At 43.3% G+C, this 26,924-nt stretch overlaps 2 protein-coding genes across 2 annotated transcripts in view; one reads left to right on the forward strand and one right to left on the reverse strand.

Annotated features, from left to right (window-relative positions):
- LOC309561729 (calcium-activated chloride channel regulator 1-like) overlaps positions 1-26,924 on the reverse strand; it is a gene marked incomplete at its 3' end in the record, with an annotated part of 107,316 nt that overhangs the window by 24,143 nt on the left and 56,249 nt on the right. Inside the window, exons 9-11 of the mRNA XM_082265722.1 lie at positions 24,931-25,037; positions 15,287-15,508; positions 964-1,234 (exon numbers count right to left, since the gene is read on the reverse strand). Coding sequence (XP_082121848.1) covers positions 964-1,234; positions 15,287-15,508; positions 24,931-25,037 — 600 coding nt within the window. The remainder of the gene's footprint in view (positions 1-963; positions 1,235-15,286; positions 15,509-24,930; positions 25,038-26,924) is intronic.
- LOC309561652 (uncharacterized protein) lies at positions 21,912-22,931 on the forward strand (the record flags this gene model as incomplete). Its single annotated transcript, XM_082265645.1, has 1 exon — positions 21,912-22,931. The coding sequence occupies exon 1, from the start codon at positions 21,939-21,941 to the stop codon at positions 22,929-22,931; it is 993 nt and encodes a 330-aa protein (XP_082121771.1). The 5' UTR covers positions 21,912-21,938.

Raw genomic sequence — 26,924 nt, forward strand, 5'->3', positions numbered from 1 at the left:
GGTTTTAATGAAGGGGGGCTGGGAATAGGAATGTGGAGGAGAGGGGGCTGATATAAATAGGGGGGTGAGGATAGGTATGTAAAGGTGGGTGAGGAAAGGAATATGAAGGAGGAGGGGGTGAGGACAAGAGTGTGAAGGAGGAGGGGGTGATATAAAAGGGGGGGTGAGGGTGGAAATGTGAAGGATGCTGATATATATGGGGCAGAGGACAAGACTCTTAAGGAAGAGCGAGGTGATATAAAGGGGGGGTGAGGTTAGGAATGTAAAGGGGGGGTTAGGAAAGGAATGTGAAGGAGGAGGGGGAGTGATACAAGGGGGGGGGGGGTAATGACAGGGATGTAAAGGTGTGGGTTTTGTGAAGGGGTCTAAGGACAGTAATGTGAAGGAGGAGGGGGCTGATATAAAGGGGCAGAGGACAGAAATGTGAAGAGGAGGTGATATTAATGGGGTGAGTGAGGCAGCGACTGTGATGTAAAGAGGCAATCTTTATGTAAAGGGAACAGAACTGTGAATGTGAAGGGGGGCTGTGATATAAAGGGGGGGGTTGTTATATGCAGGAGGCACTGAGAACGCTGTTGTAATACCAGGATTGTGAAGTGAAGAATCTGCGGCTAGGTGTACATCATTGCTACCTGTGTTCTGCGTGTACATTAAATTCAATGTGCTGTCTTACATGCAGAAATTCAGAAAAATAAGTCCCTGACCCATTTTTTAAATTGCGCTGCACCAAGCCGGTTTGGCGCTCACAAAAATGTGCATCGCTTGCCAATGCTCCGAAGTGCCATTAGGAATCACACCATTCAGACCTCTGCTTGAAGAAAATTTTAGCGACTGGACCTCTGGGAATTTAAATTCAATACCCCTGCTTTATAGCAATAGCTTTAGACTGATAAAGTAATCTTTTTCTGGTATAATTCTATATATATATATATATATATATATATATCTCAATTTTAAATTTACCTGATCCATTATCTAGAAGTTCTAAAGTAAAAGCAGCTCCGGTTGTTGGTTCAATGATTGCTGTGACCTTTGCATTTATTACAGGCACAAACCCTTGATTAACAGAAGCATAGACAACCATTGGTTGGGGATAGTTATTAGCATCTTTATCCATATGTGCAGTTACAGTAACTGGGGGTACATTTTTGTCTACTGCTTTGGAAGTCACAGTGATGCCTATAGCTTGAGTCGTTGTATAAGTATTGCAAAGAGTATAGTGCCAGGGTCCTATCTGCAAGTAAAAAAAAATCATTTAATGAGGATGTATAACTGTGAAAAAAAATAGATTTTACTTTTTGCATAATTGCTCATGAGACCACACTAGAAAGCTTCAAACATGCAGATATGTCTTTGAATTGTGTTTTTGTTAAACAGTTTTGAATAAAGAACTAAAGATAACAAAGTGGATGGTAAACCTCTAGTTATGTAAAATCTATTACGATTATTGTGGCTCTGTCCCACAACCGGGTCATTTGTAAGCTAAGCATTCTGTAAAAGAAAAACATCTATGCTTACCTCTCCAGTGGTCCATGTCTTCCAAACACTGTTTTCACCAGCTCATATAGCACGACATGACTTATCAGGCAGTAGGAAGAACAACAGCGTTTGGTGGATGAAACAGGTATTCAACCCACCTGGAAGTGTAAAATACCCGCAGTCGCCAACCAGCAAAGCACTGGAGCTTTAGGACTTGGGCTGCAGGAAAGGTCAATATAAATGCTCTTCTTAACAGACTGAGCTTAGTTTACACTTCAAAGGGAAAATGCACACTTTAAAGAGAACATACATGGCATTTTTAGTGAGCACATATTTTAAGATATTTTTAACTTAAAGCGGAGTTCCGGACACAAAATCGGGGGGATACAGGGATGCCGTTCCTGCACCGGAAGTGACAAGCGGGGCCGGTGCAGTGCATTGTGGGACTCTGACGTCACGGAAGAGGACACGAAGAGGGACGCTGCGGCTTCAGCTGCCCACAACTGAGATGGAAGCGCTGGAGAATATATTTTCAAGGTAAGTATTTCTTCTTACAGGTAATTGCGACCCAGGACAGTTCAGAGGCTATCCATTATGGAATGTACTAGCCCTGACTGTCCCGGGGGTATTTTTAGCTCAAATTGACCCCCGAGGCCGGAAATCCGCTTTAACCGCTTGCCAGCCGCACACTGTACATATACTGCAACAGTGCAGCACAGCGGTGCAGAAGCACACTCATATATTATATATATATATATATATATATATATATATATATATATATATATATATATAAAATATGTGATTTCGCGTTTCCTGGTAGGGGGCATGCACATACGCGCCCACCTTCTCGGCTGGGCTGTGATTCATCATAGCTAAGACCAGTTAATGGGTCCTGGCCACTGATTGACCGCTGGCATGCTGGCACCTGGCTCTGAGTCTCAGGGAACACAACTCAGTGAGTGTAAACAGCACATGGCTGTATCCAATGACAGGGGATCTAGTTGGGTTTTCCTCCACTGCTAAACAGTGAATGAAAACAACTAAATCCCCAGTAAAAGTGAAAGCAGCACCGTGTACACAAATAAACACTTATTAGACACATATTTATCCCCTTGATCACCCTAAATGCTAACCCCTTCCTGCCCAGTGTCAGTACAGTTACAGTTCTTATTATTAAAAGAGAGTTGTAGTAGCGCCAAACACTGAATGCAAATAAATAAATATCGATAAAATATCACTATAAATATCAATAAAATATCAATATAAAATGTCCATAAAAAGTCCCATAAGTCCAATAGATAGGAGGAGGAATAGTGGAGACAAGATCCCAACTTCCAGTTGTGCAGATGATAAAGAGCCAACACCCAATCGTGATATGTGCACCAACTGCTTACCAGATATCAATGGATTAAGGGCGATGAAATAGACTCAGACTGTGCAACCAGACAAGGAAGGGTTCAATTCATAAACACCACAACTCCAATATACCTCGATGAAAAAGGCAGGACAATAGTGTAGACTGTATGGACAATTATTTATTGAAACACAAGAATCATACTCACAGATTTGTGAATGAATAAGGCATATCAGATATAAAAGACCGCGGTAAGTGTAGCGTGCTGCTTGTTTCCAGGTCGCCTGACGCGTGTCGTCAAAGTAATGACATTATCAGAGGCGGACCTGGCTCGAACAGCAGCACGCATATAAAAGACTGAACAGGAAATGATGAAAGCGGAACTAACCGCCGGTGCGTTTCACTCGATCTCAACTCGAAACCGGAAGTGACGCAAGCGGAACAACCCAGCCATGCGTCCCATCAGATCCTAAATGAAAACCGGATGTTCCACGACTAAAAAAACGTCGGTAGATCACAGGAGGCTGGAAGCAACTGCAATCCAGGTGCACCTCTGCCAGTATTAAAACGCCGGATCTCCCAATGACCACCATAGAACATCCCATGAATCCAAAAACCAAAGATCGAGTGGAATACACTCTTGCTGTCATAAAAACTATATAAAGCTGCAACTAAGTATAAAATCAACCATACCAAAAGCTAATTATATATACCATATAAAACTGGAGAAATTTCACGATGGATATGACTTCTTCTCCAATGGGGAGTGAATTTGTCAATCCCCCAAATTTTTGTACCCACAGGGTTTTTATCGTGACAATTGGCATAATGCCTCGAAACACTATGGTTGGGGAAACCCTTCCTAATATTTTTGATGTTCTCCCTCACCCTTACCGTTAATGTCCTCTTAATGCAGCCTATATATTGTAGGCCGCACGCACGGACATTGCAGGAGATAGACCACATTGGTGGAAGAACAGCCAATGAAGGGTTTGATAGAAACATAGAAACATAGAATGTGTCGGCAGATATGAACCATTTGGCCCATCTAGTCTGCCCAATATATCTGAATCCTATGAATAGTCCCTGGCCCTATCTTATATGAAGGATAGCCTTATGCCTATCCCATGCATACTTAAACTCCTTCACTGTATTTGCAGCTACCACTTCTGCAGGAAAGTTATTCCATGCATCCACTACTCTCTCAGTAAAGTAATACTTCCTCATATTACTTTTAAACATTTTCCCCTCAAATTTAAAACTGTGTCCTCTTGTGGTAGTTTTTCTTCTATTAAATATGCTCTCCTCCTTTACCGAGTTGATTCCCTTTATGTATTTAAAAGTTTCTATCATATCCCCTCTGTCTCTTCTTTCTTCCAAGATGGGATGGATCTTAGAGGTAGCTGTGGATGAAACTTCACAAAATGTTCTACCTATGAGGGAATTAACCTTACAAACCGAGCATCTTCTACAAGGGTAGAAGCCGGTTAGGGTGTGAAAAAAGGGTAACTGTTCTGGTTTATCCAGAACATTCAGAGCAATCTGGAGACGCAAAGGTTCTACCCCCCTAAACACTACCGGGGGAACATCAGGAAGTTGAGGGCCCAAAACTTTATCGTTTTGGAGAACCTTCCAATGCTTCTTAAAGATACGCTTAACGTCCCTAAACTGCTTCGAATAAGTGGTGATAAAAGAAAAACCAAAACGATTAGAATCTGCTTTTGTAATAAGGCAGACCTGTCGATATTTTCCACTTCATGCAGCACCACATTCAGATTGGCCTCGTCATATCACTTTTCAAGGAATTTATCCTTCAATGTAAGAGCCTGACTGAGGTAATTTTCTTTATTGGTGCAGTTGCGCAGGAAGACGCAAGAACTGACTTCTGGGTACCGAGCGCAACCAAGAGGGGTGATGACAGCTCCCCTGCTCAATGTACCCATTGCGGTCAGTGGGTTTTAAAAATGTGCTTGTCACAACTGCACCATCCTTAATTTCAATCGTTAGATCAAGAAAATTTATTTTCTTGTCACTAACTTCATGTTGAAGGACAATTCCCAATAGATTGAAATTAAGATCATTAATAAAACAATCCAAGGACGTCCTGTCACCATCCCACAGGAGGAGGACGTCATCTATATAGCGCCTCCAGAGAACCAATTCGGGTCTTGGCCGGCCATAGACGACGTCCTCCTCCCATTTGGCCATGAACAAATTAGCCATGCTCGGTGCATATTTGGCACCCATGGCAACTCCCCTCTTTTGCAAGAAGAAGGAGCCGCCAAACCAGAAATAATTGTGTCGCATGGCAAAAGTAAGCAGAGAGAGGATAAACTCCCTTTGTATAGAAACAAGGGAACTATCTCTCTCTAAAAAGGTTTGAACAGCTTGATGTCCGTGCTCATGGGAAATAATAGTATAGAGTGAAGTGACATCCGCTGTAGCCAGCAGATATCCTTCCTTCCACTCTATATGCTCCAATATGTTCAAAACCTGTGTGGAATCCCTCAAATAAGAAGGGGTATTGGTGACAAGTGGTTGTAGGTACCCGTCTATATACCTCCCAATTCTACTAGTAACGGAATTTATTCTGCTTACTATAGGACGCCCAGGTGGATTAAGGGGATACTTATGTACCTTTGGGAGGTAATATAGAACGGGCACCCTTGGAGCAACCGGAACGAGAAACGACCTCTCCTTCTTATTAAGAATATGGTCCTGTATCCTTGATCAATCAGGGCAGACAAATCCATTTTAAACCTGTTGGTAGGATTATAAAGGAGTGGACTATAGGTATCAGTATCAGAGAGTAACCTATTTATCTCCGTATAATAAGAGGAAAGTTAGTTCCACTTTCGTCATTTCCTGTTCAGTCTTTTATATGCATGCTGCTGTTCGAGCCAGGTCCGCCTCTGATAATGTCATTACTTTGACGACACGCGTCAGGCGACCTGGAAACAAGCAGCACGCTACACTTACTGCGGTCTTTTATATCTGATATGCCTTATTCATTCACAAATCTGTGAGTATGATTCTTTTGTTTCAATAAATAATTGTCCATACAGTCTACACTATTGTCCTGCCTTTTTCATCGAGGTATATTGGAGTTGTGGTGTTTATGAATTGAACCCTTCCTTGTCTGGTTGCACAGTCTGAGTCTATTTCATCGCCCTTAATCCATTGATATCTGGTAAGCAGTTGGTTCACATATCACGATTGGGTGTTGGCTCTTTATCATCTGCACAACTGGAAGTTGGGATCTTGTCTCCACTATTCCTCCTCCTATCTATTGGACTTATGGGACTTTTTATGGACATTTTATATTGATATTTTATTGATATTTATATTGATATTTTATCGATATTTATTTATTTGCATTCAGTGTTTGGCGCTACCACAACTCTCTTTTATGTCTACTTAGTTTGTAATCCACTATTTAGTTGGCTGCCTTCACTTATTTATGTATATATACATGTTTTTATTTGATCTTTCATTTGATCTTATATTGTGTCTAGCTGTCCGAGCACAGATTATTCCTATATTTTTTTACTTACAGTTCTTATTATTGATCACAGTAATAATGTCACTGGTGATGTCAATGGCAATTAGTTAGTCCCCACAAAGTGTCAGCTAGTGTCAAATCGTGTGCCGTCCCACTATAAATAGCTGATTGCCGCCATTACTAGTATAAAAAATAAATAAATAAAAAAATTCCAATACATATCCCATAGTTTGAAGACGCTATAACGTTCACGCAAATCAATCCATATACACTTACTGGGATTTTTTTTTTTTTTTTTTTTTACTAAAGACATGTACAGCGAGGGAAAGAAATATTTGATCAGTCTATAATTTGAATGGTTGGTTTATTTTAACAGTGAGAGGCAGAAAAAAAAAATCCAGAAAAACACACTTAAAAAAATTATAAATTGATTTTCATTTTAATGAGTGAAATAAGTGTTTATATAAGTATAATAAGCCCTATCAATCAGCAAGATTTCTGGCTCCTAGGTGTCTTCTATACAGGTAACGAGTTGATATTAGTAGTAATCTCCTAAAGGAAGGGCTCCTAATCTCAGCTTGTTACCTGTATAAAAGAAACCTGTCCACAGAAGCAATCAATCAGATTCCAATCTCTCCACCATGGCCAAGACCAAAGAGCTGTCCAAGGATGTCAGGGACAAGATTGTAGACCCACACAAGGCTGGAATGGGCTTCAAGACTGTTGCCAAACAGCTTGGTGAGAGGATGACAACAGTTGGTACGATATTTCGCAAATGGAAGAAACACAAAATTACTGTCAATCTCTCTTGGTCTGGGGCTCCTTGCAAGATATCACCTCGTGGAGTTTAAGGATCATGAGAATGGTGAGGAATCAGCCCAGAACTACACAGGAGAATCTTGTTAATGACCTCAAGGTACCTGGGACCATATTCACCAAGAAAACAATTGGTAACACACTACGCCATGAAGGACTAAAATCCTGCAGCACCCGCAAGGTCCCCCTGCTCATCAAAGCACACGTACAGGCCCATCTGAGGTTTTCTAATGAAGATCTGAATGATTCAGAGGAGAACTGGGCGGAAGTTTTGTCATCAGATGAGACAGAAATCTCGATCTTTGACCTCAACTCAACTCACCATGTTTGGAGGAGGAGGAATGCTGCCTATGACCCCAAAAATACCATCACTCACCATGGAGTTGGAAATATTATGCTTTGGGGGGTGTTTTTCTGCTAAGGGGACAGGACAACTTCACAGCATCAAATGGACGATGGACAGGGCCATGTACTGTCAAATCTTAAGTTAGAACCTCCTTCCCTCAGCCAGGGCATTGGAAATGGGTCATGGATGGGTATTCCAGCATGACAATGACCCAAAACACATGGCCAAGGTAACCTAAGTAGTGGCTCAAGAAGAAGCACATGAAGGTCCTGGTGTGGCCTAACCAGTCTCTGGACTTTAATTCCATAGAAAATATGTGGAGGGAGCTGAAGACTTGAGTTATGAAACGTCAGCCTCAAATCCTGAATAACTTGGAGAGGATCTGCAAAGAGGAGTGGGAAAAAATCCCTCCTGAGATGTGTGCAAACCCGGTGCCCAACTACAAGAAACGTCTGATCTCTGTGATTGCCAACAAGGGTTTTGCTACCAAGTACTAAGTCATGTTTTGTGAAGGGGTCAAATACTTATTTCACTCATTAAAATGCAAATCAATTTATAACTTTTCTGAAATGCGTTTTTCTGAATTCCCTGAAGAAGTCACATGGGCAGACGTGACGAAACGCATAGGGACAGTGCCGGAAGTGAGGTTTGTTTGCGGAAGTAGGTCCGCGATTCCCTGTACCATTTACAAAGCGGAGAAACCACGTTTGTTTGTAAGTGTGTTTTTACTTTAATACATTTTTGAAATCTATGGCAATACTGCATTATGTAAGCACTTTCCTTTGAGATATCTGGGACCCCGTTGTGAGGAGAGATACCCCGATCCAGAGACTGAAGCCAAGGACCACTCAGAGAGGACATAGAGAAAAGAGGAAGGAGAGGAGGTTCCAGGGATTATATTAATAAAGGCGCAATTCTATTTAATTGAAGGTGAGCGGCTAGCACATCCAGAGGGGTGATTAGGAGCAGAAAATCACCTTGTTTGTTTTCACGGTGTTTGGTGGAGGTCCAACACTTGGATTTAAAAGAAATTTACCCCATTTGATGAAGTTTTTTTGGACAATTAAGCACTTTAAGATAGCACTGGAAATTGAGAGACTATCACTCATCTATAGTTATTTTGGAGCACAGAGCACTTTTTTTGAATATATTTAATACCAATATTGATGATTATTTGATTTATGACTTATCACAGGTGGATTTTTTAGATTTATGCACAAGGATCATGTTTTAGATATTTAAAAGGTTTTATTTAATATTGTAACACAGCACACCTTATGGTTTTATTCATTGATACTTTTATTTATTGATACATTTATTTATTGATCACCAGATATATAATTATTTTATGCTAATTTTTTGCTAACTTATTACCATCCCCCTGTAGCGCAATAACCCTCCCCTATCCGTTTTTCTGGATTGTTTTGTAGTTATTCTGTCTCTCACTGTTAAAATAAACCTACCATTAAAATTATAGACTGATAATTTATTTGTCAGTGGGCAAAGGTACAAAATTAGCAGAGGATCAAATATTTTTTCCCTCACTGTTAACTGTAGTTCAGTGCACTTATTTTGTCTAAATCCTAATTTAACAACTGTCATAAATATCAAACACTTTGGGTTGCCTTACTAATACCTTGCAAATACTGTAGCCTGTAGACATTTAAAGGGAACTTTCCCTTAGCTTACTGAATGAGGTTAAGCTCTGCTGACTGATATCCAATCATGTGCAAGCAAAAATTCATTTTTTTAAATTTTCATAACAAATGACTGGTTATTCTTTGCAATGTGCATTTTCACCGCATTCACTAAGATAATTTCTTGCAAAGTGAACATCCTATTGCCTTTAGTAAATCAACCCCATGGGGAGTCAGCTAGCTCATAGACTTGAGAAAATATGGCTGGTGGTAACTCCTGAATCGAGCAGTGATCACAGTGGTCATCACTATCTTGGTGAAGTGACATTATTTTAAGGGTAATTTCCTTGCTGTTGGAGATAATGTGATGATCATATCCTGGCTATTGTGCTAGTATTGTAATGGTGATTTTCTGTTTGCAGCAGTGTTAGTGATTTCTCCCTGTCTGTAAAAGAGGATAATCCCCAATTCAAGCTGGTGTTAAACCCTTATTGTTTCAGAGGTTATTCCCTGGGTCTACATGTAGCACCCCCTAGCATGGCTAGAGTGCTAATGTTAGACTTTTGTTAGTGTAGGTAAATTCGGGCTTGACTAGCAGCCAAGCCTGTGTGTTTTTCTGGGCCAGGGTTTTGAGTGACTCGGGGAGGGCTGGATGACTCAGCAGCATCTCTGGTGACTCCTCTTTGCTTGTTGGAAACTTGGAGAAGATTCCAGAAGCAGTTGGGAGGGGTCTAGGAGGAGCTTGCTGGAGTATTCTTAGGGCCCTGACCAATCCCCAACAGATGGGTTGGCAGGGGGCTGGACGCCTCAAATACTCATGGTCAGCCCAGCTGGGGCAGTGCCGTTCAGGTGGAAGATGGAGATGGAGTGTTAGGCTGTCAGAGGCCTTTGAGATTAACCCCCTTGTCTGGGGGGATGAACTCAGACCTGAGCTGGGGTGCAGAAGGGATGCCATCTCATGACAAATGAAGGAATCTTGACCAGGAGGCATCGGGCAAGGAGAGGACAGCAGGAGAACACTGCCGGAAAATCTCCAGGGAGGAAAACAGCCAAGAGGGCTGGTGAGTGTTACACTCAGAGGACTGAGAGGCATGCCTGAAGGGAATGGGTGCTAGCAGTCTGGGATGGATGCAGAGTCAGTCTCGGAGGACTGTGGAGAAGGCTGCCAGTGCCTGAAGAGCAGCACCTCTCTTTTTGCTACACTACCAAAGGGTCCCACGGTCCCTGCCTGCAAAGGGCATTCACTTGGATCTGACTAAGATTTTGTTGGATTAAACTGTCAGTACTAGCTGGTTCTGGGAGATGTAGTTCTACAAACAAGTCTGTGCTGGAGGTAGAAGAGGAAAAGTGTATATACTGGATGTATATAGTTGAGTCCCTGAAGAGTTTCTTTGCTGATCAAATGGGCATCCCATAAGAACCTTTACCCTTTCCAAGTTTAATCCCCCTAAAATAAAAAAAAATAAAAAAACAAAGCTGCAAGGTTTCTTGTCTCCAGAGTAAGTGGAAAAGGCATGTGCCTGGCTGTGCAGGGTGGGAGATAAAAATATTCACTAGCGGCTCCTGCAGGGGTAGCACTGCATACATATTGTCAGTCCATAGTAACTGTAGCAGGATTGCCAGGCATTGGGCCTGATGTGGGTCTGCCATGGTTACCGGTGACACCTTCAGCCCATTTAAGCTGAATACCCAAGTGTGAGATTTGAGTCAAGAACCAATCCAGCATCTTTGGTTTGTTTTGTTTATTTGATATTGGGGATGGGAGAAGGGAATGAGTGGGATACTCCTGTGGCTCAACTAGGTACAAATGGGACACTTTGGAGAAAAATGCCTTTCAGCGCTGTCTTAATGCTGGCTGGATGCCGACCAACGCTTGTGGGCGCTTGAGAAACACTGACTTGCTGTACTGTACTTGAACTTGACTTCTGATGCTCTGGATAGCTCAAAAGTCCCGAACACTGCTCCCTCCAGTCCTTCCTGACTGAGGTAGCTTCTGTATACTGCTTCTGCTGCTGCAACTCTCAGCACTGTACACTGCACGCTGTACACTTTTAACACTTCAGGGCCCAACCGCTGGTGCCCCCTCTGTACTTCAGGGTCCTCTCACTAGGCACCCCCTCTACACTTCAGGGTCCTCTCACTAGGCACCCCCTCTACACTTCAGGGTCCTCTCACTAGGCACCCCCTCTACGCTTCAGGGTCCACACACTGGCACCCCCTTCACACTTCATGGTCAACACTGGCACCCCCTTTACACTTGCTCCTGCACCGGCTACCTAGCTCCTGGATCCCTATGACGTTCACCGGAGTGGTCCCCTCTCTCTAGGCCGACCCCCAGGGGCAATTTGCAGTACTCACGAACTGGGAATGCTTTCCTGAAACTTGACCCCTCTCTCTGCTCCGCTGATTCTTGGCACGGATCCTCTCTGCAGCTCGGCTTAGCCCTCTGTCCCCTCAGGCAAGCCACCTGGGACACCCGATTCCTCTGACAGGAGGAGAGACAGCCGTACTCTCCCTCCTGGGACTCTGCTTCTCCCCAAAGACACTGCGTCATGTGTTCCCTTCAAACTTATACCCACTCCCAGAATGCTGTGCATCAGAATCTGCCTTTCTGGGGTAGATACAGGCCTGAGTGTGCCATTGGCTGGGTTTCCTCCACTGCCCAATGAGAACCCTCTCATGGAGCACAGTGGGGAGACTCCCCAATCTCAACAGCCACACCTGGGAGACATGACAGCCCAGCTGAAAATCATGGCTCTGCTGATAAGCAGACAAGGCCCACTATACTTTACCTAGCACCTACGTTGTAGGGTGCTACGTCACAATGGTCAGTCTCTGTGTCCTGTGTTGGGGACTTGTGAGTCTTGGGTGTAATGGTTGAACATTCTTGCAACTAGTAGTGATCACACTTGTGTTGAATGGTAGTAAATGCTTCATGTCCCTAAAGCTGGGTGCTCACTGGCCAAAAATCGTCTGTTTCCTGTTAATCCGGCTAACTTTTAGTCAGTGTTTACAGCTGGAAATTTTGTGTAATATTGAATATTACGTCAACAGCGCATATCCTGTAGCAGGGTGGTATGGGAAAATGCTGTGTGAGATGGTATGTGGATTAGTGATACCGGGTATGTTGGTATTGGCACCAACAAGTCTACCTGTGACTTAGGAGATGCTACTGCAAACAGCCCTGAGGGTGTTCGTATAGTACTAGGTAGTATAATGAATGTTACCGAAAGCACATACCTAAATATAGGGGGTGTGTGATACCACCTATATACTATTCCCATGTGCTTAATAAACCACAAAAAAATTAATTGTGCATATACTGTGCTAAATTTGACTTTGCAGTCATAGACAAAAATAGTGCACACACTAGTCCCGTGTGTTTGATTAACCAAAAAAAATATATATATATAAAGTGCATAGGCTGTGCTTATTTTGGTTTTACAAACAAAATAATATATACACTTATGGATAAATACCATATCACAGTGATAACCTAAAAGTTCATTAAAAAGTCCAATAATCAAAAGAAAAGTGCTTAGTGCATAAAGATAGCGTCCATATACTCCAAAAATAAATAATAATTCCAAGTGACTGTTCTAACTTCAGTGTTGGTGTTTTTCAAATCAACAGTGCAATAGTGGTGTTACCCTACGTGCTCCTGTATACATGGGGTAGGCAATGCAAACTCACCAGATGTTGTTGACCCCCAATGTCTTACGGCAAGTGGGTTAAATGAGCTTGTATGGTGAGTGTCCAGCGGGGTCCCATCCGTCCGTGCTCGGGTGGTCCTGGATCCTATTGGTTGGTGTATTGAGACAAAAATATCGCACTCCTCATGGTGTAGTATAAAAATCCATGTTTATTTTTTAAAAGAACAAAAAAAGTGCAATAGTGCTTAAAAATATTAGTATAAAATGTTGGTGGTACAGTGTTAAAATAACAGTGGAATACTGCAAAGAGCCCGAGTGTTGGAAGCCTTGCAGGACGCCGGTGAGGGTTCGCCCGCTCTCTACACGGAGCTTTCGGATGTAAATCGGCTTGCGTTCCACGTACCACAGTGAAAACAGTGGAAATTGGCAAATGTCGTGCCGATTCACAAGAAAAGTAGTAGGGAGGAATCGAGCAACTATAGACCAGTGAGTCTGACATCAATAGTAGGCAAATTAATGGAAACCCTATTAAACGATAGGATTGTGGAACATCTTAAATCCCATGGATTGCAAGATGAAAAACAACATGGGTTTACTTCAGGGAGATCATGTCAAATAAATCTTATAGATTTTTTTGACTGGGTGACTAAAATAATAGACGGTGGATGTGCAGTAGACATTGCATATCTAGATTTTAGTAAGGCTTTTGACACTGTCCCACATAGAAGACTTATCAATAAACTGCAGTCATTGAGCATGGACTCCCATATTGTTGAGTGGATTAGGCAGTGGCTGAGTGACAGACAACAGAGGGTTGTAGTCAATGGAGAACATTCAGAACAAGGTCATGTTACCAGTGGGGTACCTCAGATCTGTACTGGGACCAATTTTGTTTAATATCTTCATAAGTGATATTGCAAAAGGCCTCGATGGTAAGGTTTGTCTTTTTGCTGATGACACAAAGATATGTAACAGGGTTGATGTTCCTGGAGGGAAACGCCAAATGGAAAAGGATTTAGGAAAACTAGAAGAACGGTCAGAACTCTGGCAACTGAAATTCAATGTGGATAAGTGCAAGATAATGCACCTGGGGCGTAAAAACTCAAGGGCAGAATATAGAATATTTGACACAGTCCTGACCTCAGTATCTGAGGAAAGGGATTTAGGAGTAATTATTTCAGAAGACTTAAAGGTGGGAAGACAATGTAATAGAGCAGCATGAAATGCCAGCAGAATGCTTGGATGTATAGGGAGAGGTATAAGCAGTAGAAAGAGAGAAGTGCTTATGCCGCTGTACAGAACACTGGTGAGACCTCACTTGGAGTATTGTGCGCAGTACTGGAGGCCATATCTCCAAAAGGATATAGATACTCTAGAGAGAGTTCAGAGAAGAGCTACTAAACTAGTACATGGATTGCAGGAAAAAACTTACCAGGAAAGGTTAAAGGACCTTAACATGTATAGCTTGGAAGAAAGAAGAGACAGAGGGGATATGATAGAAACTTTTAAATACATAAAGGGAATCAACTCGGTAAAGGAGGAGAGCATATTTAAAAAAGAAAAACTACCACAAGAGGACACAGTTTTAAATTAGAGGGCCAAAGGTTTAAAAGTAATATGAGGAAGTATTACTTTACTGAGAGAGTAGTGGATGCATGGAATAACCTTCCTGCAGAAGTGGTAGCTGCAAATACAGTGAAGGAGTTTAAGCATGCATGGGATAGGCATAAGGCTATCCTTCATATAAGATAGGGCCAGGGACTATTCATAGGATTCAGATATATTGGGCAGACTAGATGGGCCAAATGGTTCTTATCTGCCGACACATTCTATGTTTCTATGTTTCTATGTTTAAAACGAGGCTACGTGCGGTTCAACTTGACGCGTTTCGTCATCAATGCGTGACGTCTTCGGAAGTTCTATTTCTGTATTCTGTCCGACAGAAGCTAGTCAAATGACTGGCTCTTGCCAAAGGGACAGGCTGAAAAACCAGCATCTGATCAGCTCTTGCAGCCAATAGCTGCAAGCACTGATTAGTGTTTTCTGAAAAGGGGGGAGGGTCTCCCCTATCACAATACAAAGACACAGCGGGAGAAATCACATCATTTGTATAGATAGAGCGATCTGTCAGGGTTTTTGTTCAATTCAATTGTTGAATAAAAAAAAAACTGAGGGTGAATACCCATCTTTACTCTACTATGAGCCCATTGTTGTCCTCCTAAAGCTAAGCTCTAAGAGGGATATACAATATTCCAAATGCATTCCACAATTGTCACAAAGGATATACATCAGAAGAGAGAACACTTCTGCACTGGAGTGAATAGATAACATGAGATTATATTTCTCTGTCCTTGACAACAGAGGCTGCCAGGGTGTCGTTATAGTTTTAACTGTAACTACAAGGTACAGATTGGTAGTTTTAAGAACTGTGCTATTTCATATGTGTTTCTAAATGATATATGACCATATTTTGATAAATAAAAACAGATGATTTACCTCAGCAGATCCTGGAATTTGAAGCCTGGAAGATTTAGTGGCAGCGTCATTTACGAAGTTCGCTCCAGTGTATATTACTCCCTTTGGATTCTGCAAGTTAATAGTGGGTACAGCACTCTGCCAGGTTACCAAGAAAAAGGTTTCATTTCCCACTGTTTTATCAATAAAAACAGTGCCCTTTAGACAGTCTGATTGTGGGAGTGATGCCCCAGTGCTCTCCAGCTGTGCAAAAGAGATAGTTGGAATATATAGTTAGTAACAAATTTTCCAAACCAATCGCTCACTCAGGTATGAGGCCATTCACAGAATTGCAAATTTCTCAATGAATGCAATAAGTTCTCTGATTGGACTGGGTAGAGTTTGTGACCTTGTCCAATCAGAGAACATCTTGCATTCATTCAGAAAAATGCAAGGCATTCTGTGAATGGTACTCTGCTGAACAGACGACCCAATATAGTTACAATGCAGAAGGACAGCTGCTCAGCATGGGACCCAAAAGACAGAGGCAGTTACTGTAGTAATACTAACTACTACAGTGATTTCCAGCCTTCGCAGGTTTCCCACAAGTATTGCATATGCTTACCCATATTGGTCTATGATAGACCAATGCAACTATGCTTTAAAATCCATACCTGAAATTCAGTTTTAAAAGCAAATTATAAGAAAAAGTCAGGGGAGCTTTACTGAAGTTTTGATTGAAGATTGGAGTTGAAAACACATTACTAGGGATAAATTAATCTCTCTGGGTTTGATTTGGGGACAGTTCAAAGGTTAGCAAATCTTGCTTGAGGTTCAAAGGTTGGTAAATTTGGGGAAAACCCAACTGAAGTCTATCGGGGGGCAAATCTTATTATGTTCTGCCCATTTGAGGGGCTAAAAAGTAAGCTGTTGTCAAACAAAAGGCATGGAAAGTCTAGCACTGCCATAGTGAACTTATAACAAAAAAAAGAAAAAAAAGAAGTGTTTCTCCCTATAAAGAATTGTCATGTCTTCCTAATAGCCCCAACACACTGATAATATGGCTTTGCTGTAGCCCAATGTTTAGTAGAAAGGGGGTTGGGTTAGCCATTTCTTCAAATGATTGGCTCTTTTGACCTAGATGACCTGGGGTGAAGGTCATCATGCACTGCATTATGGGTTGTGTATTTCTGGTGTTAGCTGCAGTCATCCAACTTTCTCAGTTTGGCTCCTGGGGCCGGCAGCGACCTCTAAGCTTGTTACGCAGGGCATATACCCCCCTAATTTCGGCCCTGCCAAGGAGTTTTAGTTTCTCTGCTTCCATCCCTCAGGAGCTCAGGGATGTCCCACCTAATGAGGCAGAGGTAGGTGGGCCATTGCTCTGAAGCCAAGTTAGAGACCCTCTGTGCTGCCTTCGCACTATATTTCATGTGCTCGGCACTCAGCAGTGTCTGTCCCTTTAAGACCCTATATTTTCTTGTAGCCTAGGGGCGGGTCTTCTCCCTTCTGCTTTGGGCAAGTCTAAACTTGTCTATCCATTCCAGCGTGAGACACCATAGGGAACAGACATAGGACCTCTCAAGCTAATCTATTGCAAATCTGATGAACACCAAAAGCCTGTAAGTAAAGGATTTGCTAGTTCAGCCTGTATAGAGGGATGTTAGACCTTTGTATAGATAATATGTGTTCCAGTATGCAGGGCCGGATTAAGAGCATCATGGGCTTGGTGCTGATGATTTTGAAGGGCCTTAAGGGCCGTGCCTTGGCATGCACCCAGAGGAGGAAGGGTGCAGCCATGCATGCCTAATTCCACATGGGATGCTGTCTCTGAAGCCCATAAACACATCCATGCATCGGCAACTGTCCCTCCTTGTCCGGCCTTCGTGCTGTGTGGGGAGGTTCTGAGGGAGCTGCCTGGGGAAGCGAGCATAGAAGCCAGACTTCTGTGTTTACAAGTGACAGAAGAGCGGTAACAGTGAATATGGCCAACCTGGGGCCTATATAAAGGTAGGGGCCTGGAGCTGCAGCTCCAATAGCCCCTACGTTAATCTGGCCCTGCCAGTATGTAGTAAGCACATGTTAGTTAGTCCCTATCTTCTGCATAACTATGTATAATGTATGATGTTGAATAGCCATACTTATACCTGTCTTTCATATGTTTGTTTTTCAGTTTCACCACACACGCATACTTTATGTCCTCTCATGTCCACCACATATCTGCTTATTCATATGTAAAGGCACATGTATGGATTATATCTCAGTAAAAGTTGCATCAAAGAAACCAGCGCTTCTTTCATTGAGATTTGGTTATTACTTGATGTGAAGCTGTGTACCTCAAGCAACACACAGCCGAGACATTACAGTAAAAAGGCTTTAAAACGTTATCAGAAGCAGTTAAACAGCTTTGAATCGTCCACAGCAGTAAAAGGACTCATAAATCCAGTCTGTGTGGAAGCAAAATGAAAGTGAAACTAATTTCAGAAGGCTGTGTGTTCAGTCATCATCGTCATCATCATCAGCATCTCACACTGTTAGCAAAATGGAGAAGCAGAACACAGAGAACAACACTCTGTCAGTTAACCCTCAATGCTCCTGTAAAGAGGAAGACACATGCAGCTTGCCAAGAACTAGGTCTAGATGCACAACACTGTCCGGAACATCCAGTCAAGCAGATCTGACTCCAGCTAGCGCCGGTGCGGCAAGATCTAAACGCACTAGTTCTAGACATTCAAGCATCACTATTTCTAGACATTCAAGCATAACTAGTTCTAGACATTCAAGCATCACCAGTCTGTCATCAGTTAGCGTCAAAGCAACCAAGGCAAGAGCAAAAGCAGAAGCAGCCTGTGCGATGGCTTCTTATGCAGAACAGGAAGCTGAATTGATGAGAGAGCAACCAAAAAGTGAATCTGAGGCACTTAGGAAAAAAGCAGAAGTGCAAGCATCTTTACACTTACTCAAACAGCAGAAAAACGCTGCAGCAGCCTTAGCAGAGGCAGAAGTTCTTGCAAGAGCTGCCGAATCTCAGTTCGCTGGCAAAGAAACCCAGACGTCAACCCACAGCGCAATCCAACGCACCCGTGAGTACGTACAGTCACAAGCAACCATGTACACTGACCAGCAGTCCAATGACATACCTAGGTCGTCATTGACTCCACCAGCAATAAGCAACTTTGATACTACGCCACACTGCAAGACTGAATCAGAACCTCAGCGTGAGGAGTCAAGTGGTCGCATGCTCTAAGACCAATCTGCCAACCCTCCAAGAGTGCAAACAGATGCTGAGGTAATCCCTCCTCAAGCAAATACAAGCCTGGATTATAGCAGAAAGATTTACAACAGACGAGAACAGCAACCTAACCAAAGTGGACTTAGTCAAGCGTCTAATAAGCCTTACCAACCGCAGCCATACCCTGAGTTTACACCCAGGAAGTATTCACCAGACGCAGCAAGAGCTACAGAAGTCACAAGATTCCTGATGCGCCGTGAGGTAGTGAGCGCTGGTCTCATGAAATTCGATGACCGTCCAGAAAACTACTGGGCCTGGAAGTCCTCTTTCCTGAGCGGTACCCAAGACTTAGATCTGACAGACAGAGAAATGCTTGACCAGCTCGTCAAATGGCTAGGACCAGAGTCCACTGAGCAAGCCCAAAGAACCAGGTCAGTACATGTTCATGACGCAGCATCAGGACTTGCAATGGTGTGGCAAAGACTAGAACAATGCTATGGATCACCTGAAGTGATTGAGGATGCGCTTCTGAAGAGGATAGAAAACTATCCAAGAATAACAAACAAGGACAATCAGAAGCTGAGAGGTTTGGGGGACCTACTCTTAGAAATAGAAGCCGCTAAGTCTAGTGGATATCTGCCAGGTCTCTCATACTTGGATACAGCATGTGGAATTGATCCCATAATCGAGAAACTTCCTTACAACTTGCAAGAAAGGTGGGTCACTCAAGCATCAAGATACAAGAAAGATCGTCGAGTTGCGTTTCCACCGTTTGCTTTCCTCGCTGAATTCATTGTAGACCAAGCAGAAACACGCAATGATCCAAGCTTTGCTTTCCTGAACAAGAGAACGGCAAGCTTCCCAAAGGTAGAACAAAAACCTCCAGTGCTTTACAAAGAACGCAAAGCAACAGAAGTCCCTACTGAATCTGCAGCCAATCAGGAAGACTACGCAAGTAAGAAAGTGGAGGAGCCAGACAAAATATGTCCGATCCACAACAAGCCTCACCCACTAAGAAAATGTCGCAGTTTCAGAAGTAAGACATTAGAAGAGCGCAAAGCTTACCTTAAAGACAATCGCATTTGTTTCAGATGTTGTGCTTCAATTCAACATCTTGCAAAAGACTGTACAAAAACCATACAATGCACAGAGTGCAACAGTGACAGACACCTGTCAACACTGCACCCAGGACCACCACCATGGAAGCAAGAAGTTCCAGCAACTCAAGAAGATCATGGTGGTGAGCAAGACGAGAGTACAACGCCAGCAGTATCCTCCAAGTGCACAGAGATCTGTACAGAGCAGGGCCGTCCTAGATCATGCTCCAAGATATGCTTAGTCAAGGTGTATCCTGCAGGTTTCAGAGAAAAGGCAATCAAGATGTACACAGTCTTGGATGAACAGAGTAACAGATCTCTGGCAAAAACAGAGTTCTTTGACCTCTTTGGTGACAAAGGAAGTCCAACTCCATACACCTTGAAGACTTGTTCTGGAGTTGTAGAGACGACAGGGAGAAGAGCAAACAACTACATCATCGAGTCATTAGATGGAAAGACAAAGGTGAATCTTCCTACCCTCATAGAATGTGATGAGATACCAGACGACAAGTCAGAGATCCCCACACCTGAAGTTGCTCGTCATCACCCTCATCTAGTGAGAATAGCCGACCAGATACCAGCACTAGATCCAGATGCTGCAATCACCCTTCTACTTGGGAGAGATATCCTCAGAGTGCACAAAGTCAGAGAACAGTACAATGGGCCACACAACGCACCATTTGCACAACGCCTTGATATCGGATGTTTCATCGTTGGAGAGGTATGTCTAGACGGACTGCACAGACCAGCAAAGGTAAATGTTTACAGAACACATCTGTTACAGAATGGTCGTACATCTTGTCTTTACCCATGTACCAACAGTCTACACATTAAAGAGAGATTAGGTAACCCAACACATCAGCGGAGTATCCAGAGGTACATGGAAGACTTAGCCTCAACTGGATATACAGATGAACTAGGCTGCAAAGTATTTGAAAGAACACGAGACGACGACAAGCCAGCACCCTCGGTGGAAGATACACTCTTCCTTGAGATCATGGACAGAGAAGTCTTCAGAGACAAGTCAGGCAGCTGGGTAGCCCCTCTACCCTTCCGGTCACCACGCCATCGCCTTCCTGACAACAGGGTACAAGCTGAAAAACGCTTCACCTCGTTGCAACGCACTCTACAAAGAAAGCCAAGTATGAAGAAACACTTCCAAGCCTTCATGCAAAAGATCTTTGACAACGAGCAAGCAGAAAGGGCATCACCACTAAAGGAAAACCAAGAACACTGGTACTTACCAATATTTGGGGTGTACCATCCTCAGAAACCAGGTCAGATACGTGTAGTATTTGACTCTAGTGCGAAGCACGAAGGCATCTCACTAAATGATGTCCTTCTCAGCGGACCTGACCTGAACAATACACTCCTGGGAGTACTCATCAGGTTCAGAAAAGAACTTGTAGCAGTAACAGCAGACGTACAACAGATGTTCTACTGTTTCCTTGTTCGAGAAGATCACAGAGACTACTTAAGGTTCCTGTGGTATGCAGACAATGACTTTAACAAAGACATCACAGAGTACAGGCTGAAGGTACATGTGTTTGGAAACAGCCCTTCTCCAGCTGTAGCTATCTACAACTTGAGACGAGCAGCACAGCAAGATGAAGGACATGGTCAAGAAGCCACACAGTTTGTCATGAAGAACTTTTACGTAGATGATGGACTTGCTTCTTTCTCCAGCAACGAAGAAGCTATTAAGGTCTTGAAAAGTACAAGAGAAATGTTGGCAGAATCCAACATAAGATTGAATAACATAGCTTCCAACAGCAGCAGAGTTATGGAAGCATTTCCAACGGAAGACCGTGCTAAAGATCTCAAAGACTTGGATCTAGGAACAGAATCACCACCCTTGCAGAGAAGTCTTGGGCTTAGTTGGGACCTGAAGACTGACAGTTTCACCTTCAAGGTCGCCAGAGAAGAGAAGCCATTTACAAAAAGAGGTGTCCTATCTACAGTCAACAGTCTTTATGACCCCCTGGGATTCGTAGCACCTATCATCATGCAAGGCAAAGCTCTTTTGAGACAGTTCACTATTGAGCAAGAACAAAGTGACTGGGACGTACCTCTACCTGAAGAGAAGGAAATGCAGTGGAAGTTGTGGAAAGACTCATTGTTAGAGCTTGAACAACTCAGCATCCCAAGACCGTACGCACCTGTTTCCTTATCTGCTACAAAGAGAAGAGAAATATGCATATTCTCTGATGCTTCCACTATAGCTATCGCAGCTGTAACCTACCTTAGGGTAATAGACACTGAGGGACAAAGCCATATTGGGTTCATTTTGGGAAAATCTAAACTGGCTCAGAGACCCGCTCATACTGTCCCACGTCTAGAACTTTGTGCTGCTGTCTTAGCTGTAGAGATGGCAGACATGATTACGACAGAACTGGACATTGAGGTCCATGCAGTGAACTTTTATACAGACAGCAAGATTGTGTTAGGATATATTTACAACGCTTCAAGAAGATTTTATACATACGTGGCCAACAGAGTGACACGTATCAGAAAGTCTACAAGTCCAGAACAGTGGCATCACATCAGCACAGACAAGAACCCAGCTGATCACGGGACAAGACTGATGTCAGCCGCTGCACTCAAGCAAACTAACTGGTTCGTAGGTCCTTCCTTTCTTGGTAAGCCAGAAACCAAAGAGACTACTCAGGTAGAGACCTTTCAGCTCATAGAACCAGATCAAGACAAAGAGGTAAGACCTCAAGTTGCAGTTTGCAAGACTTTAGTTACAAGAGACAGTCTGGGCGCCCATAGATTTGAAAGGTTTTCCAGCTGGAAGTCGCTGATCCGTGCAATCGGAAAACGTATCTGTTTAGCCAGATACTCCTGCAGAGCTACCAATACTGATCAGCGTAGCAAAGACCACCTTGAACAAGCCAAGGTCACGATCATCAGATGCGTCCAGCAGGAAGTCTTTAAAGAAGAAATCCAAAGCCTTTCGAAAAATGAAGAGATTTCTCGACACAGCTCGCTCCAGAAGATGGAACCAGTGACAGCTCCCACAAGAGACTTTGACCTCAAGGACTTGTACACCAAGCAATGGAGACAAGTTCAAAGTCTTGCGGACATTTTCTGGAAGAGGTGGAGACAAGAATACCTGGTGACACTGCAGTCACGCAAGAAATGGCAAGATGACAAGCCCAACTTACAAATTGGAGACGTTGTCTTACTAAAAGACACTCAGGCCCACACGAACGAGTGGCCTATTGGACTCATTGTGGGAACTGATCCTAGTAGTGATGCTAAAGTTAGAAAAGTTGAAGTTAGAGTTGTTAGACAGGGCACTCCCAAGGTGTATGCTAGGCCAATTTCTGAAGTCGTTTTAATTCTGTCCAATGGTTAGTGGCATAAAAAAAGTATGCCAGGTGGGGAGTGTGCTGCATTCGCACTATATTTCATGTGCTCGGCACTCAGCAGTGTCTGTCCCTTTAAGACCCTCCATTTTCTTGTAGCCTAGGGGCGGGTCTTCTCCCTTCTGCTTTGGGCAAGTCTAAACTTGTCTATCCATTCCAGCGTGAGACACCATAGGGAACAGACATAGGACCTCTCAAGCTAATCTATTGCAAATCTGATGAACACCAAAAGCCTGTAAGTAAAGGATTTGCTAGTTCAGCCTGTATAGAGGGATTTTAGACCTTTGTATAGATAATATGTGTTCCAGTATGTAGTAAGCACATGTTAGTTAGTCCCTATCTTCTGCATAACTATGTATAATGTATGATGTTAAATAGCCATACTTATACCTGTCTTTCATATGTTTGTTTTTCAGTTTCACCACACACGCATACTTTATGTCCTCTCATGTCCACCACATATCTGCTTATTCATATGTAAAGGCACATGTATGGATTATATCTCAGTAAAAGTTGCATCAAAGAAACCAGCGCTTCTTTCATTGAGATTTGGTTATTACTTGATGTGAAGCTGTGTACCTCAAGCAGCAGGCAGCCAGGCCGGAGCCAGTTATCATGCAGCTTCTCAAGAAGATCCATCTAAAGAAGGGTGTCCCCCCCACGATTGCTTCTAGAGTACTCCAGTTCCAGTGTAGCGGAACTTTGCCTTTTGGTCGTGAATCCCTCCAGCATGTTAACCTGCATTATAACAGCTACTTTGGATTTCACTGTGAGGGAGACTGTTTATGAGAATAAGTGTATGTAGCTGAAGTGTTTTACTGAAGCAGTGATTCTCAGTTTGACTCTGCTGTTAAAATGTCATATAGAGACATGTCTGTGGTGATTATGCCGGCTCCGGTCTATGCAGCTTGTTATATAGCCATTAGGGGCATGGCCTCCCGGTGACATCATCCGGAGACCACGCTCCCTTATGATGGCATAAGGGACGGGGTCTCCGGAGGACATCACCGGGAGACCACGCCCCTAATGGCTATATAACAAGCTGCATAGACTGGAGCGAGCATAATCACTGGAGACATGGCCGGAGGAGGACCAGAGGAAGAAGAAAACCAGAGGGGAGAAGACCAGAGGAAGAAGAGCAGAGGAAGAAGAGCGGAGGGGACAAGACCAGAGGGGAGAAGACCAGATGGGAGAAGACCAGAGGGGGGAAGACCAGAGCGGAAAAGACCAGAACGGAGAAGACTGGATGAAGATTTTTAATAAACTTCTCAAAATGTCTCCTGTCATTATTTACATGCACTGCCTTTTATGGGGTGAATGGGTAGGGGTACAATGTACCCCATACCTATTCACATAGGGAGGGGTCCGGGATCTGGGGGGCCCCCTTGTTAAAGGGGGCTTCCAGATTCCAATCAGCCCCCTGCCCACAGACCCCCACAACCACCACCCAGGGTTGTCGAGAAGAGGCCCTTGTCCTCATCAACATGGGGGTAAGGTGCTTTGGAGTGGGGGGTGCAGAGCTCCCCCTGCCCCAAAGCACTCACCTCCCCATGTTGAGGGCATGTGGCCTGGTATGGTCCAGGGGGGGTGGGGCGGCTCGCTCGTCCTCTCCCCTTTCCTAGCCTGCCGGGCTGCATGCTCGGATAAGGGTATGGTAAGGATTTTGGGGGGAACCCCTCGCTGTTTTTTCGGCGTGAGGCTCCCCTGAGAATCCGAATCCTGATCTGACTTGTGATGCGACTTCCATTCAAATCAATAGGTTAAAAGCTGCTCCTAGGCAACCATTGATTTTGAATGGAGGCAGAAAAAACGCTGCTAAAAGCCAACACAGCCAAACGTGCAATAATGGAAACGGAAAAAGCTACTGAAAGTATGTTTTTACAGCTGCTTTTTCCTGACGTTAGACGAGGCTCTGCAGCTCGTTTTTTCTGACGCCCTGTGTGCATGGGGCCTAAAATGTGATATCAGCGTAACAAAATAATGCATCACCTGAATAGTTTGATCAACTTCATATCCACTACCAGACTTTATGGAACTGAATGCATCAATCAGACTATTGGCATCAACATTATCTGAGGCATAAAAGTTTAATCCACCTGAAAAAAAAAATGGATATATAAGTACATCATAATGAAAAACGAAATTATTAATCCAAAAAGAAAAAATACATAATAGCCCCAGCGAGCCAGGCTGAACAACCAAAATGTTCTATCACTATAAAGTTGTTATTGTCATGCGTGCATGACATTTGGCATGCTTGTAAATTTGGAGAATAATATAAAAGGAATCTGTACACAGAATATTACTTTTAGTAAAGATCCTGCCTAAGAGCAGACAAAAAAAAACCTCTTATGTGCCATTTTTTATTTTTATTAGGTTTAAAAAAAATAAGGGCCTCTCTAAGCAGTCAGTCAGTATAATTTATCTTAATGCATAGAATGCATTAAGATAAAAAAACTTCAATATGGGGGATCATTTTCTCTAGTGGTAGATGCATTTTCAAGTGATTCAGGGTAATCAGGAACTATATTGTAAGGACCTGGTATCCCATTTTTATTAAAGGCACATAAAAAGTCCATAACATATAGGTTTCCCACACAGGGGTTCTTCTCCCAGCAAATACACAAACAGAAAATGCTACCCCATCTGGCTCTTTATGCTGGTCACCCCGACCATAGGTGCTTCTGTGCCAACAACTTTACTCTAGCGTCCACAGCTCTGCTCTGGCCTTAGTCCTCAGGCCGTGTACTGCCTCTTGCAGATACACACACACACACACTCTTGCTGCTGCCTGCAGCCTCTGAATTCTGGAGAGGATTGGACTCCTCCTGACTCCCATGCCCGGACCTCCTGTCTGTTGGGTGGAGCAGTCTCCAACTGGGAGCCCTGAGGTATCCCTTAACCTTCATTAAAAGGGATGTGTGCACATGGGCACACACCCTGCTGGCCCTCCACCAAACCCGAACACAGGGTTTAGAGATTCTGTCCCACCCAAGACACTATGAAATCTCCATACCACAGAGCCCCATTTAGGTATACCAAAATCTGAAGAAAGCTGCAAAAGCAGTTTTCTCCACTCCACATCTACACCCTGTAGTCCTGCACTGAGCCAATGTGCACACCCTGTGTCCTTTACCAACCATTTTCACTGTGACAGCGTCTCAGCTGTCACAAAACCTTCTGACTTTACAACTCCTTTAAGCTCCAAACTGTCTGTCTCATTTATATTTGAAATACAGAAAGAAGTGCCAAATATAAAACAAATAAAGAGTTCAGGATTGCTGGTAAAAAAAAAGAGTCAAAATAATTTTAATTGTTGGTAAAAAAACAAAGTCATATAAAAACAACAACTAACATGCTTCAGGAGCAATGCCACTTCCTTCATCGGGGCTCAACATAGGATACTATGGTAGCTCCTTTGCTGCTTAGAAAGTGCTGTCAAGTTGTTACTCCACGTGGAGAGTTTAATACTGGTTCTTATATAGATCTGTGAAATCAAAGTTTTCTCTGAGTCCATCCAAGTTTTATCCTGTGTTGATCCCTGACTTAGGGGGTGGGGGGTGCATGGTGTTGTTCCTTGTAACAACACCCCAAGTACGAAAGGGGTTACAGCCGTCTAGGATAATCCGCCCCAAACACCAGGACAGCTATCGACCACTCCAATCCGCCATACCTGAAGCCCATACAAATAATTCCCCCCCCCCCCCCCCAAAGTACAAGGCTCCGTATTGAGGTCAAGTGAGAATAACTATCTTCTTCTCCTTTATTGAAAGAAACACAGCATTTATATACACTTTGAGAATACCACATGAACAATGACTGTGTAATTACATCCCTTAGTAGACAGCCAGGTGAGCTCATTAACATACTTATCAAAAGTCTCTGACCCAATTCACATACTGTCCTATTTTAGACAAAAGCACTTAATCAGTAGACATTCTTTAGGAGGGGCTGCTGGAAACAAACCCCCCCCCTCTCTCTGC

This window comes from Pelophylax lessonae (genome assembly GCF_965119305.1).
Source record: "Pelophylax lessonae genome assembly, chromosome: 8".
Taxonomy (NCBI): Eukaryota; Metazoa; Chordata; class Amphibia; order Anura; family Ranidae; genus Pelophylax; species Pelophylax lessonae.